The sequence below is a fragment of the Nelusetta ayraudi genome, unplaced genomic scaffold (genome assembly GCF_046127955.1).
Source record: "Nelusetta ayraudi isolate G7.1 ecotype Tasmania unplaced genomic scaffold, CSIRO-AGI_Nayr_v1 ptg000063l, whole genome shotgun sequence".
NCBI lineage: Eukaryota > Metazoa > Chordata > Actinopteri > Tetraodontiformes > Monacanthidae > Nelusetta > Nelusetta ayraudi.
In genome coordinates, this window is record NW_027466113.1 from 5,156,537 (window position 1) to 5,175,176 (window position 18,640).

The window sequence follows — 18,640 nt, forward strand, 5'->3', positions numbered from 1 at the left end:
CTATTCTTGTTTTTTGATTTAAAGAAAAAAAAAACTAACCTACTTTCATATAGCGACACGGTGCCTCCGCTAACCTGTTCCATTTGCTTTCAGTGTTTGCAAATTGTGTTGAGAAAGAAAAAGGTCTCACTTCAGTCAAGATTTCGCAGCCTATACGGTATAAACCGTTTACAGGGATTTACAGGCCGAACTGGTTATTTAAATATGTATTTCTGTGTTAATGAATAATGTTTAATAAAGTAAATAAAGATATTTTGTGAAACACAAATTGCATTTAGAGTGAACATTCATGAATAACATAACATAACATAACATAACATAACATAACATAACATAACATAACATAACATAACATAACATAACAACATCATATTGCTTGTAAGTGGCTTTCTAGGCCTTTAATTCTTCCGAATCTTTAAATTTCTTTATTAAATACTCTAGAGTTTAATGTATTAACGTCTTTTGGACGGCTGGTGTTCAAGGATCACAGATCAGTGACGCCTCTTGCTAATAATGAGCAGATGGGCGTGGAGAGGGGGAGTGGTTTTCCAGGTGCCGCTCTGGTCCAATATTTACGGTAACAGTTTTCCTCCAGCCTCCTGCACTTGCTCACTCCTCGGCTCGCATCTTATTAACGCCAGAACTTCAGCGACGCCCCGACACCGGCCGACATTTCACCATTTTCCCTGCTCGTCTGCGCTCCGTTCTTCGCCTCATTTTGCTTTTGCCACCGAACGCGATGTTTCCCCCTCATGTCTGCGCGCAGCCCCGCTGGAGTCGCTCGCTGCTTTTTCGCCTCTCGGTGAGAAGAAGCGCCGGTCGGTCCAAGAGCGGCCGGCTTTAAGGATCAGACTGCTATTTATTTACCGCTTACATAAGCAGGTAAATACCGGCGGCGTCTTCCTCTCCTTCGCTCGTTCTCGCGTCTCCCGTTCTGTTGCAGCAGAATCTTCGCCCGTCCGTGTTCATGCCAGATCTGAAGCGCTTCAGTTTTCCATATCATAGCATGAATCCTTTGTTGGGTGCAGCCGCGCATCTGCAGCAGCATCCGCAGCAGCTCCAGGCTCCGGGACATCCCGACTCACCCTCGGGCCTGCTGCCCGACACCGTGTTCGGACAACTGGGACTGGACTCGTCTTCTACCCTGCTCGGCGAGCTGCCCGGACCGGGCCCGGACCCGGCGGGGCCTGACTCGGCCGTACAGCCCTCACCGTACTCTGGTCACATCAGCCTGTACCAGCACCGCCCCGCAGCGCCTCCTCCTGGAGCCATGGCCCTGAGGAACGACCTGGGCTCCAACATCAGCGTGCTGAAGACCCTCAACCTGCGCTTCAGGTGCTTCCTGGCCAAGGTGCACGAGCTGGAGCGCAGGAACAAGGTCTTGGAGAAGCAGCTGCAACAGGCGCTGGATGGAAACGGCAAGGACGGCCAAGGAGGAGGACGCTGCTGCGAGGGCAAGGCCCGGACGCAGGAGGCGGCCGTGCAGGTGGGCTTCGTGGGCACCATCCCGTTCAGGCCGGGCTCGCTGCCCTTCCACAACACCAACAACTCGGCCAGGAGGCCCACCACACTGTTCACGCACACCTCCACCAGCGAAAGCTCCTGCTCCACCCAGGCTGGAGCCTCCTGCTCCACCCAGGCTGGAGCCTCCTGCAACCCAGCCGTCAGCATCACCCAGGCCTCCCCTGGTGCCGACCCACTGGCTGGCCTCTCCTCTAAAGCCGGAGCAGGAGCAGGCGCCTCCGCCAGCCACCCTCCTCGCTTTCTGCCAGGCACCATCTGGTCTTACAACCACAGCCGCAAGTTTGGCCCCGGCGCGGAGCGGCTGACCAGTCCAGGGGTCTCCTGGATGCATCCTGACGGGGTCGGGGTCCAGATCGACACCATCACCCCCGAGATCAGAGCCCTGTACAACGTGCTGGCCAAAGTGAAGCGGGAGAGAGACGAGTACAAGCGCAGGTAAATGGACTTTTCTTATGGGACTTGTGGCAAAATGTTGTGCGCGTTTGTGCATTATGGTCTTGTGTGGGGAAGGGAGTGCAGAGTGGAGAAGCAGCCGCAGACCAGCTGTCTCCTCAAAACAGCCGCTGAGTCAGCAGAGTTTCTTTCCGTCGCTCAGCTCAGCTCAGCTCAGTCTGGCCAGGTGTCGCCGCTCGAAATAAACCCTTAAAACGAACCAGTCATGGGGGCCAAATATAAACAAGAATATGGGTCAGAGGTTGGTCATCAGGTGTGAAGACAAGCTGTTGGCCTGACTGGTGGTGGCCCAGTTCGTAAGACTTCCAGGAGTCTTCTGCGGACACTGTGGTTGTAGATTGAGTCTTTGACAACACGTGCACAGGTTAGCGTTTACACAACCGGACCTGCAACCACTTAATAACAGGTGGTTGTCACAGCCGTTCTAAAAGGTTTGAAATGTTGTCTGCACTTGAAGCTATTTGAAGATCGAACATAACAATAATAAAAAAAGAAACTTTGCAGACAAAACAGTTTCCGGATGGAACCCAAACACATCCATCAAATCACGGAGCCTCTGAAATGACACTTTTCTCCAGCTGACATGGTCGCAGTGCCAGTTTTCCTCTGTGTGTCACCCGATGACATCAGCCCCGCTCTGGATGCCATATCTTCCAGCAGGCAGCTGCCTCTATTAACAGACCCCTGAAATAGCACAGTGTCACCTCTGCCCTGAGCTCCGTCATTCTTTTTGATCCTCATCGAAGACGGTGTACGTCTCCCCCCCCCCCCAAATCACCCAAGTATTTTGCGGTAGGTCGATGATCAGGGAAGTCGTGGGTTGAGTTTGGCTTCGGTTCCCACCGTGTTACAGCACGGTCATCATTAAACCGCCCGCTATTATGTCCATGTGAGCAGCCATGCGTGCACAGAGGAGATCCTGAAGGCAGCATAGTGGGCTCTTTGTGCAGGAGGGACACAAGGGCGTCGCAAAAAGAAACCCCAGAGGACGTTCGACATCAAAGGCATCATTTGGACTCGACGCAAAGTTCACTGAACTTTTGTCCGGAACAGAAAAAAAAAATCTCAATTTCTGCTCCTTTTAATTGTCTAATAACAATGTGTGCCTCCATAAAATCACAGTTTGGTAATAGAGCCCTTTGTGACATCACAAAGAGCACAGATGGCGATTTAGTGACATCACCTCCAGCCAGGTGTGTGTTTTGCCTCCTGCCAAGCACGTGAAAGGCATTTGAACGCTGTTTATTGGTGAGTTGGCAAGACAAACAATCAATGGATGGGAGCTTCATTAAAATGCGGACTGGAAAAATAGGCTTGACAATGGCTATAACAAAGAATGGCTTAAAGTATAATCAGATTCATGCAGCTGGAGGATGACGGCGCGTCTGTGTCTTTTTGAAGGCATCACCTTTTATTCATCGTCTCTTTCCTCTCAGTCGCTCATGGCTTTGCCAAGAACACATTCACGTTGTCCTTCTCACGCAAAACTCCTCACACACACACACACACACACACACACACACACACACACACACACACACACCAAACACGCCCTCTGCCTCTCTCGGGACTCCTCTCCCCCACTGCACACACACACACCCTCTCTCCTCACTCCACGCCGTATCTGCAATGCAGCAGGCGCTCTGAGCAGCGTGCTTGCTGAATGGGGAAGGTTGGGGAAGCTCTGCTCAGCTTTTGGCACGCTCTCAATTTACTGATTGAACAAGCAGTCAACACGAAAACAGCAAGGCCCCGTTCCATGACTCAGTATCTTTTGGGACGTATTAATCCCACGGCGCCCTGATGCACGGCTGCATTCTGCCTCAGCAAGCTGCTTAAAGGCTGCAGTGTTTGGATTTAACCTTTGGGGTAAAAAAAACCAAAACAGTCTGAGGTGATGCAGAAGAGCTGCAAGAGGCTTTGATAGTAATACAACTGCAGGCAAAGGCCAATCATGCCGGCTGGAGTGGTGCTAAATCCATCAAACAAGGGATTTTTCATTTAGGCATAATGTCAAGAAACTCATCGCCGTCAGTCAGAGAAGCATCATGTTATGAAAGAAGGCTTAAGTGGAAGCTGAAGGTTATGAAAAACATCATGTCCTGTGTGCTGTTTACATTAGCAGACAGCTGCAAGTCTTGCCTGTTTCTTCAGCCTTGCTTCTCTGTGTCGTTTAGATGGGAAGAGGAATACACAATGCGAATGGATCTGCAGCAGAAGATCACGGACCTGCAAGAGGTAAATCACCAGCAAAGAAACAAATGGAAACAAATGAAATGAATCACGGTTCTGAAAGATGTGATAATGTTCAGATTATTAGGACGTGAGACATGAAGGATTTCCGTGCTAGTAGCACACCTACGCTAACGACATGCTATCTAAGTGTAGTCAGCTGCCGTCCTTCAGAAGCTCGGTCGTTGTCACCTGATGAATATTGCATGTGCAGTTTCCTAGCACGGACAGAAACGCACATGCAAACAGCCATTCCCCCTGTTCCTGCACTGCTAATACTGAAAACAGGCTGCAGGCAAATTTTACTGCTTAATTATTCATAGCAAAGCAGCTTTTCTCTTAAGTTAAAGGCACGACGTCGGGGAATTAGTGACATCTAATGGTTAAAAAAAAAAAAAAGTCAGCAGCAAACAACTTAAATGTTAACAACTGATGCCTGAGGTCACACCTGCACTCATATCTTTCTTGTGCCAGCTGTGATGTTTACGCTAAAATCATGAAATGCTGAGCAGATGCAACTTCTGCAGCGGCTGATAAATGCTTATTATTAGTAAATATCAACACAGCAATTATTTATTTTTAGTGAATTCATCTGACTGCCACACACATATTTCCCTTTGTTACATTCCAAGCCATTGGATCTCTTGAACCGCTCCACAACACTGCCCCTTTAAGACACTTGTGCACAAGTTTTTTTTTTTTCTTTTTTTTGTCACCGCTTACCAAAATACTCCACGGCCATATTTGTGCTTCCTTCCAAGAAAGTGCGGCGCTCATTTCCTGCGATGGTGGTGTGCGTGCGTGCGTGCGTGCGTGCGTGCGTGCGTGTGTGCGTGTGTGTGTGTGTGTGTGTGTGTGTGCGTGTGCGTGTGTGTGTGTGTGTGTGTGTTTTGGGTTGAAAAGGTTGCACGTGCAGGCTCACAAACGCGAATCAAACACCACTAAACCTGCACCTGGCCCCGTTTCGCAGCATCGGCCACACGCAGCGGTGCAACCGCGTGAGGCTGACGCCTGTTTCCCACCAGATCATTCATCGGCGGGTCAGAGATAGCACACTGTGAAGCACACAGAGACGTCTAGTAGTGTAGTGTCATCATGTCTTTACTGTTAAAGATCCAGTGTGTAAAATGTGGCTTGATTGATGATTTTTATATTGGTAACAGCTTAACATGCTGTCCGTAAATACATTTCTAAAAGTGTAAACTCACAGTACAATAAAACTAATGTGGTTTTCCGACCCTGAGAACAGTTCTCATATATATAAGAATATATGTAGAGCAATAACAGTCTTACTGATTGTTAGCAGCAATCTTGTGGCTTTTACACACTTGTCCTTTATTTTATAATTATTATTTTTTGATTAATTGATCTGTTTATTTAAGTGTCAAACACCCTGATTGGTGCCCAGCCCTCCTGGGCTTATCAGACACTGATCAATACATGTGCCAAAAAATATTCCCACAATTACATCCACGATAGCCATGTGACTACAGAAGAAAGCAAAATAGAAAAAAACTATAAAAATTGAGACACGTACAAATAAAATGGTTTGTCGTATTGGATGCAAAACCACCAGGCCTTTACTATCCATTTAAGCATGTAACATCATTTTCAAACCTTGCGAGGGCATTTTGTCAATTTAGATTTGTGTCTGCTGTTGCCAAGTATCTTCATGCGTCTTCATGCGTCTTCATGCGTTGCAGGACCTGCAGGAGAGCGAGGGCTGCCAGGACGAGCTGGCTCTCCGAGTGCAGCAGCTGAAGGCCGAGCTGGTTCTCTTCAAGGGCCTCATGAGCAACGTGAGCGCAGCGTGTCGTCGCACCCTGCTCGTAAACACCGGTTCACTTGGTCGCAGCTGCTCGTTACGTCTGTCTGCAGGGTTGCATTTCTCTTCAACTCACCTGAGTCTAATTACATTGTCAAAGACGTGTAATGACAGAGCAGCACAGACGGTCTTTTACTGCCTATGAATTCACAGCTGCAATTAAAAGTTTCAAATTGCATCTTGGTCTAACTTGTACAAATCATGTTTTGCACATAACAACTTTTAATTTGGACTTTGTCATATATTTTCAACTCTTTATTTGCCATTTTCCCTGAGACTCTATTATTGCATTCAAATGTTCTGATGATTCTGAAAGAAAGTCGTAACGACGTAGGAATGTAAAACCGCAGCTGTTTATTTTTTTTCTCCATCCTCCGCGCAGAACCTGTCAGATCTGGACACCAAGATCCAGGAGAAAGCCATGAAGGTGGACATGGACATCTGCCGCAGGATCGACATCACAGCTCGCCTCTGCGACGTGGCTCAGCAGAGGAACTGCGAGAACGTCATGCAGATGTACCAGGTCGGGACAACGTTCTGCACGCTCTCAGAGAGAAACTTTGCCAGCAGGTTGCCCTTGAGCTTCTTATTCACCCACCTGCAGGCTCCCAACAACCAACCATCCTTGAACCTCCGCCGCAAACAAACCCCCCAGTCTGTGAACGGAAGCGAGTGCGAGGACTCGGTCAGCGTGTCCGAGAGCGAGGTGGGCGGGGCCAAGGAGGAGGAAGCCAGCGGCTCCTCAGCCAGTCAGATCAACGAGGAGATGCAGCGGATGCTCAACCACTTGTAGGCCACGCAGCCTTGCAGGATGGCTGTTCCTCGTGACCTCGTCCTCGGTTTGACCACTTGATTTCTATCGTTGTTCCAAGGAGGGAGTGTGAGTTTGAGGACGACTGCGACAGCCTGGCCTGGGAGGAGACCGAGGAGACGCTGCTGCTGTGGGAGGACTTCCCAGGATGCTCTCTGCCTCCCGACCCCGCCCACCCGCCAGGAGAGGTAGGACAGCTGGAGCATCTATGCACTCATGGAGATGCAGCACTCAGCTGCACCTGTTCCCATGTTCCAAGGAAACCACATTATAGTGCACTTTCATATCTGGGAGGTTGAAAGTGGACTGCGTTCCGACTGCAGCTCAAACTGAGAGACCCCCTCGATGGTTCTGATGTCCCGAGCCGAGCTAACGTGCTACTAAGCCTCGCTGACCTTCGGGTCGCTCCAGGACGAAGCTGCAGCTGCCGACGACAGACGCCACGTCTGGCTCGTGTTTCTTCTTTACCGTGTTGGTTTCTAGGAAATGAGTGCGTTTCCATTGATGTTTCCATTGTAACTGTGTGACACTCGAGCAGTCGTGCCGTTGCTGTTTGATAGGAAGGACTTGTCAGTGAAATGTGAGTCAGTGATCCGAAATGAACCTTTACAGCCGTGCGGCATCTTTTACTGCGGGGTTATTATAGGCGCACTTAAATCCTACCAATATTCACTCCTCGTTTCTAACGAGCTCCTCACACCTTTGTTTCCAGCAGGAAGACTGTCTGGAAAAGGTGATTAATGACACAGAGTGTCTTTTCAAGTCCCGGGAGAAAGAGTACCAGGAGACCATCGACCAAATCGAGGTCAGGACTGAATTCTCTTTTTCTCTTCATGCATTTTGTGTTTCCACTCTGCTTCCTACTCGTGCGCCTTTTTGCTGAGTCGACAAGTCGCCGTGCTTTGTTGCCTGTGGATGATGTGATGATTCAGCCATGAAACACTGAGCTTGGATATTTTTAAAGGCACATCATGTTACCAGCACATATTCTTCAAACATGGGGATTCCTGTCTTTTGTTTTGATTGAAAACCCTGCTGATCGTCAAACATCAGAGGGTTCGGGCTCCCTGCGACAGACTCCTCTCTCTTCTCTCTCCAGATGGAACTGGCCACGGCCAAGAGCGACATGAACCGACACCTGCACGAGTACATGGAGATGTGCTCGATGAAGAGAGGCCTGGACGTACAGATGGAGACCTGCAGGAGGCTGATCACGCAGAGCGACAGCGACAGAGACGGGTCTGTCCACCTGTCGACACACTGCTCAGACACACTGAATTAGTTTTGTATCTTAGCTTCCTGCGCTTTGATGGACAATCACACAGGGATGTTTAAAAGACATCCCTGTGTGACATCACAAAGGGTGCTGTATTTTATTGAAGCGTCTATTAACATCTGGCAAAGGGACTACCGGTGGAAACTAGCCTTCAGCTAACTCAGGTATATTTACTTTCGCAAGAAATGTTGATTAATATCCTTTTTAAAAATAAAGAAATTGAAAATTGAAATTGAAACACTTTCTTAAAATTTTCTTTAAGAACTTATAAAAGTCTAATTTCTGGGGTGTTTGTTAATTTAGTATTGTCAGTTCAAACCAGTCAAATAATTTTCTCAGCCTTTCTCGACCGAGTTCAACAGGCACTTCTTGCCACAATCTTGCCTTTGTTAAATCATAAGAGATAGAAAACAAACAACTTGTGCATTCATCTCTATTTCTCCTTCGTGCGTTGTTGTGTCTGTGTGCAGTCAACCCGCGGCTGCGTCCTCGGCTGCGTCCTCGGCTGAGGACGCGGAGCAGAGAGACAGCGACAGGTCGTCGGCATCTCCGCCGTCCACTTCCAGCGCCGCCAGGTCTTGACATTCGCTCAGTAGCGGGCTCTTCAGCTGAGTGGCCTCCGAACGCATCCCGCTACAGCACCACACCCACGCATCACGCACTGTTGCACTACGTCATGACAGTCTGAGCCTCTGTAACTGGCACTACATGTTTTGTTTTTCCGCTCTGGTTCGTACGGAGCAGTGTGTGTCGTGTGGGTGTTTGGATCTTCACCAGTTCTGCTCTGTGAAGATGTCCTCCGACGGACGGTTTGGAGATCAGCGTCCCATCTTGTGCGAGGCTGCTTGAAACCATCTGTGCCGCCGCATGAATATGAACACGAACATGAACATGAATACGATGGTCATGTGATCATCATAAACTTCTGGTGTCGGTTAGCCGCAGCAAAATGAGACAAACACACACACTTTTACCAGAGGACTCCACCTTCTTCCGTCCACGTACGTGCTCCACGTTCTCACAACTGGACTCCATATGTGCATGTGTCACTGAGCTCGGACCTCCAGCGGTGGTTGTGTGAAGCCACTCTGCTAACTGGCTACTGAACAGAGGAAGCCGTGCCTCCGCTACAACCCTCCGGATCAGAAATATCCACCCGCATCTTCAACGCCCCTTGATGTGTAAAGTGCACTTTGCCGCCGTTGTACAACAATTTCAGGTGTCTCTAGTCTGTCTGTGAACACGTCTGTCCCTTTGTGATGTCACAGAGGGCACTGACACCTCCTCTCAGGTTAGTGACAGCCTCTCCAGCCCATCTGAGACGCCTCGCCAGTCGCCACCCTCTTGTCTCCTTCCCAAGAAGTAGCAGGGAGCTAATATGGAGCGGTTCGGTTGCAGAAGGCTAAATCTGATGTTTTCTAGAGACCTGTGGTGTCGCCTGGATGATAACTCATGCGAGGCTTTTATCACTTTAGGCTGAAATTAAAAATAACATCAAAGGATGGATGGTAAAAAAAGAAAAAAAGGGCCTCTCAATGGAAAAAGGAAAAAAAAAGGGTGAGGTTCCATCCATCTTTAAACTTCCTTGTGAGGAGGAAAGTGAAACGCCAGCAGTTGTTGGAGACGTTGACCTGATTCCTCTGTTTTTAATCTTCTTTTTTTTTTTAGTTACGTAGCCCATGTTTCACACTCTGTGGGTGTATAGAACAGCATACCTGCCTTTTCAGAGTAAGTGAAGTTGTTTCACATTTAAAGGTCCAGTGTGTAAAATTTGGCTTGATCTATGATTGGTAAGAGCTTAATTTACTGCCCGTAAATACATTAATGAAAGTGTATAGTCGCAGTACAATAAAAAGTAATTTGGTTTTCCAACCCTTAGAACGGTTCTCATATACATAAGAATATACACAGATCAATAAGGTTCAGTGGCCTCAATATGAAACGCAGTCATGTGGGCTTCCTTGAATATCAGGCTTGCTTAAAAAAAAAAATGAATCACTAGACGTTGAGAGAAGCATTAAAGAACTTACCTGGTAAAAAAAAAACATGTTACCTTCTAATAACCCTAAAGCTGTGAGAGAGACGCAGCTTCTCTCAATGCACCGGGTCTCGGCCAGAGCAGCGCTGCATAAATGCCGCATAGCGCTCACGGTCTGTTGAAAGAAGGTTGCATGACTGTGCGGAGCTGCTGCAAGTACTGTGGAAGAAAAACAAAACAAAGGAAAAAAAATACAGAGACACAAGGCAAGGGTGTAAATAAGCCACTGGGTGCCAAAACAAAGCTATAATATTTGTATATAGACAAAGAAATTGCTGGGGGGACAAAACGATGAAGTGTGGCCGCAGCAGCTGTTTCACCAAGGTGCTTGATAATTAACACTGAGTAAAGCTATTTTTCAAGATGTAAATAGTTACAATGACTAAGCAAAGCAAAAATGTATATGAAAACAATCAGCACTATTGTGAAAGTAGCGAGAGAGAGAAAAAAAAACTGTGGACGTTGTAGAAATAGATTTTTTTTCTTGTTTTCTATGTTGGGGTGCTAGAATGATAGACATACACCAACACATACCTCATTTCCACTTTGATTATTTTGGTTTTATTTGATGATTTTTTTTTTCTCTCTCAGCATGTTGACTGTGATCTTTAACACAGTGCCAGTTGAACAGAACAACGCGGCTTCCTCTAGAATTTCGCTGCAGTCAGCACTACAGAACTCTCACCGTCACAGCACAGGTCATGTGATCAAAACGCACCATGAGGAGAAAACATGTTCCCGATGAATGACGATTATGTTAAATGATTATGTAAAAGAGAGACGATTTGCAGTGATTTGTGAAGATGAGAGTAAAATCTAATCAAATGATAACACCAACGCTAATAATAATGCTAAAAGCTTGATTTGGGTTTTGGTTTTAGTGTTTGCTGCCTATTTTCACTGACGACGGTGATTTCTCGCCGTCCCAAAATTTTAGATTGTTACAACACAAGATTTCCATCCCTAAAACAATAAATGACATTGGTGTGCCGTTGACAGTGAAATGTCAATGACACTGAGAAATAAATGTCACGCAGCTGGAACAAAAAAGTCATTGAGGTTGTTTTTTTTTGTTGTTTTGTTTTTTTACAAGTTCCAGGTGTTTGACCACTTCCCCTGTTGAAATGCAAACATTTTTGCTGTATTTCAATCATTTGCAAAAAAAACACTATTATTATATATTGTTAATAATATATTAACAATATGTTAGTGTGTTACCAATCAAACTCACAAAAATAATTTATTCTCGATGGTCAATAATTCTCTGTTTGATCAAAATTTCTATTTCATACGCACACCTTAACAGATTTCTCAAATCTTTTTCGAACCTTAAGTTTTTTCGTCACCTCGTTTTCCTAGATCATCAGGCACTGTTCTCTTTCCACAGTCATGGTTGTAGTTTCTTCCGAGTGGTTTAACAAAGCAAAGTGTATTTCTGCTTTCCTGCTGTGACTTTGTCGTCTCAGTTAATGGGGAAAACGTTTGAAGCCTATTTAAACTTGTGCATGTGTGGCCATGGAAACGAGCTGAATGCTGTTTAGTAGAATAATTGTAGCGCTGGAGGAGGATGTTGGCGACACACTTTAAAAACCCTCAGTTTGCACACTGAGTGAGTTCAGTATGCATGTGCCAGTGGGTGCAATATGAGCGTGCCATTGTTTTTGAATCGACTTTTATGGAGGGAAACATTCAACAAGGAAAAAAAAACACAAAAAAAATCAAAAGTTGTTTTTTTTCCCCCTAATATTCAGCCAGGCTAATTTGCTTCTGTGATAATCTTGTCTGACTGTGTGTGGTTGCCAATTTAAAAATAACCCAAGTTTTAACAGAACAAGAAGAAGAGAAACGCTCGGACATGCAAATGCTTTTGCAAAATGACTGTATGATGGCTTTTTTGCGCGCAGGAAACAGAACTTTGAACCGAAGAGGAAGAAAGTCCTCATTCTCACACGTGATAACAACCTCATCAAGACAAATTTAGCTGAATTTAAGCATCTGGTTGTGTTATCTTTTGGAATTAAGGCATCACGTATTTTGCCGTTTCCTGTTCATCTTTTTTCTTTTCTCACACAATTTGGCGGTGAAATGCAATGCATGATTCTGGTTCTGGTGAACGATTGTGCCGATTTCAACTCCAGGACATAAAGATGGTCTGACAAGGCTCTATTGCTAAGCTGCAGTATGTAATGTTTGAGTAGGGACTGAACAAAATAAAAGATACAACAAAGCAACAGAGTTATTTTTGCAGTTTGGTCTTTTCTTTCTGTGTTTTTTTCTTCTTTTTTTTTTGCATGTTGATCTTTCAGTCGGTTTTATAGAGTTAAAAACAAACTGATTCCACCGGTCGACCAGCTGAACGCTATGAAAAGTCTGAGGGTAGAATTGCTTCTACCTTTGTGCCTTTTAGCAAAGTCTAAAGAGCAGAAATTTCCATCTTGACTTATTTCATATGGGATTTCATGAAAACATTATTTGTGGAGCCTTTGAGATCTTAAAGATCAAGATTGAGAACTTTGAAATCAGATCTTTTTTTTTATCCAATCCAATCCACTTTATTGATGTAAGATATTTTAAAAACCAAGAGGCTGCAAAAAGAGTGTAATAATAAAAACCAACAGAAATTATACAAACAAAATAAAATAAGCAATTCAGATCTAATTTTTGCAGGACGTTGCAAGCATTTCAGAAAAAAAAAACCTAAAGACAAGCAGAGAACAGTTATCATTATGAGATAAAACAAAAAACAAAAAAACAAGGAGTTACAGTTCATCTTGGGATTAGATTCAAGAGTTTTGATGATGGGACCTGGGTGGCCTGAGGTCTTTCAGGATTTCTAAGCTGATCGAACACCAACAAAAGGGTGATTTAACTGAACTCAACTGTTTGAGCCTCACTACGACGCCCTACTATTAACGTGATCCAAAAGAATGTATTTTCCTTTGGAATCTATGTGGTCAACCGACCCCTAAACTGACCTTCAGGCTCTGTTTAAATTTAATTGAGAGTATCTGGTCATCAAGTTAACAAAAAAAAAAAAAAAGGTTAGCCAAGGTTTCCAAAAATGTGACTTCCCATCATTGAGGTCTAACTGCGGCTGCTGCCTGCAAGGTCTCTCCGCTGCACAAAAAGCTGCACTTTGAATCCGGGCCTTGTCACGTCTTACAGCTTGCACGGAAAGTGATGAAGTGCTTTGATGCAGAATCCACGTCAGAGAGCACACGACGCAACCGTGTGAGCTCGGTGCACACAAACAGGACATTGGCGCGCTGGCAGAAAGAGTCAGTGGGCGGGGGAGCCAGGGGAGGATGTACGCAGGTAAGGAAACAGTGAGACAGACGGAGGAAGGACAGAGCGAGGCAGAAGAAGGGAGAGAAAGAGTTTGTCACACCTTGAGGAAGTGATCAAAACTACAGAGAGTCAACAACAGGTGCCTGTAAAAGGTAAAAAAATATATTTATGTTTTTATGTTTCCCCCCCTACTTTTATTAGAACTATTGTTTTACTTGATTTTTTTTTTAAATTACATTAAACCAACATCTCGGTTTTCCACGTTGATCTCGTCAGATATGGCAAAACCTTTGCTGTTATTCTAAACCCCCCTATTCTACCACTGTGTTCTCCAACAGTTGGTCAGTAGGATGGGAACTGTGCAATGTTTGCTGATTTTCCTGCTCTCACCTGTACGGACGGCGCTCTGCTCACCCGTGGTAACAACTCACAACTTTTACGCTCACTTGTCATTTTCATGGACATTTGAAATGAAAATGAATTTTTTTCGAGATTATTATCATACAAGTTTGCATCATGGATGTGTACAAGGAAGGTTGAGCGTGAGTGTAGTAATGTTTGTTTTTGTTTTTTTTTGTTTTTAACTCTTATCACTTTTAATTTGAGGGTGGAGAGAACAGACAGTGCCAGAATTGCCCTGCAGGTAGGAAAAATGTTTCCGTCAGTTACGTTTTCTCGTATTTCTTCCTGCATTTCTTCTTCTCTGCATCCATCGGCGGTTTTTTGACTCATTCATCTTAATTAATGAATCAGCAGCGTTGTGTTTTATTTGAAAAAGAGCAATGAATCACTGGGAGACGGTACGGTTGTGTGTCACATCTCTCTCTCTGTCTGTCTGTCTGTCGCTCGCTCTCTTTCTCATTGCCTTATTTTGACTTTTTCCTATTTTCAAAGGTGCACACTGCACAGTAGTGCAGTGCAGTGCAGCGCCGTGCACAACCACATCCTTCATTAGCATGCGTCTTTTAGAGCCAGCCACCACTCCATCTGCTCTTCCTCTAACCCGGTTTGCGTCTGTTTCCGTTCTCACAGGTACGTACCAGAGCGCGTGTAAAGAGTGCACGGCCTGTCCTCCTGGAAGCTACATGACTGGGTTTAACCAGGACAAAAAATGTCACCCCTGCTCATACTGCGGACCAAGTAAAGGAACTATAAGTCATTTGGGGAAATTTTAAGTGTTTCATTTGTTTTCAATTTCAATTGTTAACATAACACTGAGCTGCATATTTTTTTTCCTGTATTTTCTTTTTTTCTCATTTATGCTCTTATTATTATTTTTGTTTGATATTGTTTTTAATTGTTGTAAAGCACCCTGATTTGCGATTTATAATATTATCATTATTGTTTCTTCTCTGTAAAACCTTACCCATGAAACTCTTCCTTTGTCTCAGATTTCAATCTAAAGGTGGTTTTGAACTGCACCAGCACGTCCGATGTGAGATGCGAGTGTGAAGCTGGTTTCACGTGCACCATCAGGTTATCGCTCTCAGACTACTGCCGATACTGTGAAAGGAACCAGGAAACCACCACAGCTGGTAAACACAGAGCGCCACTCTCGGCCAGTCAGAGGCCAGAGTTCTGAGTGTGTGAGAGCAGCTCTGGAGGCTCCCCTGTCAGAAATATTCAGATTAGTTACCCAGAAATAGAAAAATTAAGAAAAACAACAACAAAAGGGCAATCATCGCTATAAATTTTCCCGAAGTGAATTTAAGAATAATTTAAGGGAATTCTAAGTAAAACCAGTCATATAAACTATGTTTTCTAGCTGATAAAAAAAAAAAGTTGATCAATAGAAAGCAAGAAGCTATTGAAGATGTAAACTGAACAGGGTACTGACACACTTTCAGGTTGTCAAACAGATCAGGAAACTCTTTTACAGTAGCAACAAACCAAAGTTTCACAAGTTACTCCTAGCCAACCATTTTTTGGCGGGGTGAGGTGAGTGGGGGTGGGGAGGCGGGGCACTTAACCCCTTACAGAACACAACTAAAGCGATGAAGTAGCAACAGTAAGAGGTCGTTGACAGTCACGCTCAGAAACCACCACTGCACTACAAACATAAAAGTTTTCTCCAGAAACGGCAGCGTTGAATCATTCACGCTAGCTGCTAGCTGCTAGCTGCTTCTGACCCGGTTGTGTGTGTGTGTGTGTGTGTGTGTGTGTGTGTGTGTGTGTGTGTGTGTGTGTGTGTGTGTGTTTGACAGCAACTCTAACAGGCAAAGCCACGCCCCCTTCTCCCTCAACTTCCCCAAAGCACAGCAGCACTTCTGCCAAATCCAGCTGCCCTTTTCCCAGGTGAGTCAGTTGTAGTAGGAATTTGACCTTCAGAGTCATGTGACATCCAGAGTCAGGATGAGTTATTGTGACCTCTTGGGTTGTATTCTGTTAACCCCCTTTTATTCATAGAGACAGAGACAGAAACAGAGACGTTACAATGCCCTGCCCTCGTTTCACAGTGCAGGTCACATATTTGAGAAACCCGATTCCCTCTTATCTCATGCAGGTGTGCAACCCGGGCTGTCGTTCTTCCAGGAAATGCAACACATTCCCAAATTGGTGAGCGTTTTGGGAGGTCGGTCAACAGTGTGATTATTTAGTGCCTATTTTTAGGCAAAGTTGTCTATTTTCAAAAGCAAAATTGCACCAAATCTTAGATATCAATTCCACCGACAGATCGACGTTGAATTAAATTTCTCCTTCAAATTCCTCAGCAGATTATAGGTGATAGGTGGGGCGGTTGTGTCAAGGACTATAGAATGTACTCCAAACCCCAAAAGTGTTACTTTGAGGCATCTGTGTATGCAGGATATTTCAGGCTTAAACATTTCTTCGAATTAGGTGAAATATAAAGAGAGAAAAAAAAGCTTTAACAAGACATCCATGTTTTTATTTATTAGCATAGGTACAAATTTGAATGTTTACTGGCAGTTAGCCAGACCCTTCGTGATGTGTGTCACCTCCAGCGGTGAGTTTGCTCTTCAGCTCTTTGATCGCCGCTTGCCCTCGCACCACCGCTGTCACTGAAAGGCTGCTGAATGTTTTTTTCCTCAGAGAATAACATTTCCCAGGCAGCCATTGTCGTGAGCCTGCTGGTTTTCATGGGAGGTGCAACTCTTGTGACCCTTTTCTCGATTTGCCGGCCGGCAAACAAGCTGTCCTTCAAACAAGGTGACGCCATGGCTTCACGACACAAACGCACCCCTTCTGAGGAAACTAATTACTGAACAAATGAGAAAGGACTGAGTGATTCTATTTGGAAGACGTTATTATTCTCTGTCAGCCACATTGACTCATTTCATTTGGGGTTATGTATTGACACGTGCGTCTTGTGTTTTTCCGGCCATAGCACTGCTGCTGTGCACCAAGGTACGTTGCTTTATTTGGCTATGACAGATGTGAGTCACTCTTCCTCTTTCGGCGCCGCCCCTGACGGACATGTTCTTTTTCAGGGAGGCCGAGACTCTTCTCTCAAGTCAAAGGAGTCGACTCACCAAGCGCCCAGAGACTCATCTAGTGCAAAGCAGCCGCCGTCGTCGTCACTTTCAGCTGCCAATCTGGGTACTGATGATTGAGATAAAGACTTTCACACGAGCGTTTGACTCACTCAGGGTCCCGAGGAAAACGAAGCATGTAAAAGATGTGGTCGCCTCACTGTGGCCTGTTGACTTGTCCCACCCTGGTCTATGCTAATGACTTTCTACACTCATACCATGCACATTTTTTTAATTTTTTTAATTTTTTGCCTCTGTAGGTCCAGTCCACTTTCACAACCCAGGAACTGTCATCTTCAGTTTGCTGAGTCAGTTCACGGGCCAAGTCGGCCCGACCGTGGAGGCAGAGAGGAGGACGGCCGAGACGGACAAATACGAAGTGGAGGAGGAAGAGGAGCGAGACTGTCCCGTCTTCCATCCAACATCCTCTCCCAGCGTTCATCTCTCGGAGGAGGAGAGGAGCAGCGAGAGCGACAGCATTTTCTTCCCGTGCCAGGAGCAGGGGAAAGACTGTCACGTGTCCAAGGAGGAGGCGCTGTGATTCGCCACTTGGAGGGGAAAAACAGCTTTTATCAAGCTGATCTTCCAAACCTCCGTCTGAGAGGAAGCAATTGTGGGAACAATATGCAAGCACAGATGTGTGCGTGTTTGCGTGTGTGTGTGCGCACGCCTGTGCTTGTATGTCTGCGCGGAGCAGAACTGAATCCGTCTGACTAACTGTGAATCATAGTTTTCTGCAGAAATGTTTTTATTCGCGGGGTCCTTCTGGAAAAAACCCGGTGGTAGCGCGAACCGGAAAATGTTTAACCCTCTCAGGAAAGCTGTAAAGTGGTTTTCGCCTTATCATAATTTAACATGTAAATATTGTGCCATGGCGACACGGTGGCGCAGTGGTTAGCGCTGCCGCCTCACAGCAAGAAGGTCGTGGGTTTGATTCCGGGACCCGGACCTGGGGCCTTTCTGTGTGGAGTTTGCATGTTCTCCCCGTGTCTGCGTGGGTTCTCTCCGGGTTCTCCCCGGCTTCCTCCAAAAACATGCATGTGAGGTCAATTGAACACTCTAAATTGTCCGTAGGTGTGCATGTGAGTGTGAATGGTTGTTTGTTTCTATGTGGCCCTGCGATGAACTGGCCACTTGTCCAGAGTGTCACCCTGCCTTTGCCCTAAGACAGCTGGGATAGGCTCCAGCAGACCCCTGTGACCCTGAGCTCGGGACTAAGCGGGTATAGAAGATGAATGAATGATATTGTGCCATCACTTGCCTCAGTCTCTCACACCCACGTTTCCAAGTGTTTATTGCAGTTATTATTATTGACACATTTCTAAGATAACAACATATCTATATTCAAGCTGCAAGAAACTAAAAAGCTAAGAACTATTTATATACAAAACGTGCAAATGTGAAGATGTGAAATATCTTTAACTTTTTGTGTACCATTGTACATACCACTGTATTGCAAAAAAAATAATGCACAATTTAAACTCATGCGCAGCACGGACAGTGCTACACTAAACCTTTTCCGCATCTGTCATCTGAAACACGTCATTCCACCACTGAGGGGTCGGGTCATGATTCCTCTCAGCGAACAGCAGCTGTCCACTCAGGTGTGACCCTTCGAACCCTAGCTGGTCCGCACAGGTCGAGGGAACTCTCGCCTACCGCTTTCTCAAGAGACAACCAAAGCATTATGTATGTGAGGTGG

The 18,640-nt window shown here is 45.6% G+C and overlaps 2 protein-coding genes across 3 annotated transcripts; both read left to right on the plus strand.

Moving 5' to 3' along the window:
• Window positions 1–520: 520 nt before the first annotated feature.
• Window positions 521–12,394, plus strand: iffo1b (intermediate filament family orphan 1b). Of its 2 annotated transcripts, none has more exons than XM_076040991.1 (8): window positions 521–1,959; window positions 4,155–4,215; window positions 5,913–6,008; window positions 6,417–6,557; window positions 6,639–6,823; window positions 6,907–7,033; window positions 7,558–7,650; window positions 7,945–12,394. In XM_076040991.1, exons 1-8 carry the CDS (start codon window positions 968–970, stop codon window positions 8,125–8,127), a joined length of 1,878 nt encoding a protein of 625 aa, XP_075897106.1. In that variant the 5' UTR covers window positions 521–967; the 3' UTR covers window positions 8,128–12,394. The 2 variants fall into 2 exon arrangements, with proteins under 2 accessions (XP_075897106.1, XP_075897107.1); XM_076040992.1 differs by having other exon boundaries at window positions 7,561–7,650.
• A 1,027-nt stretch (window positions 12,395–13,421) lies between these two features.
• LOC142898048 (uncharacterized) lies at window positions 13,422–18,466 on the plus strand. The gene is made up of 11 exons (XM_076040787.1): window positions 13,422–13,599; window positions 13,786–13,866; window positions 14,054–14,090; window positions 14,480–14,587; window positions 14,839–14,982; window positions 15,652–15,742; window positions 15,951–16,003; window positions 16,499–16,615; window positions 16,794–16,813; window positions 16,897–17,005; window positions 17,199–18,466. The coding sequence occupies exons 2-11, from the start codon at window positions 13,798–13,800 to the stop codon at window positions 17,477–17,479; spliced, it is 1,029 nt and encodes a 342-aa protein (XP_075896902.1). The 5' UTR covers window positions 13,422–13,599; window positions 13,786–13,797; the 3' UTR covers window positions 17,480–18,466.
• The last annotated feature ends 174 nt before the right edge of the window (window positions 18,467–18,640 follow it).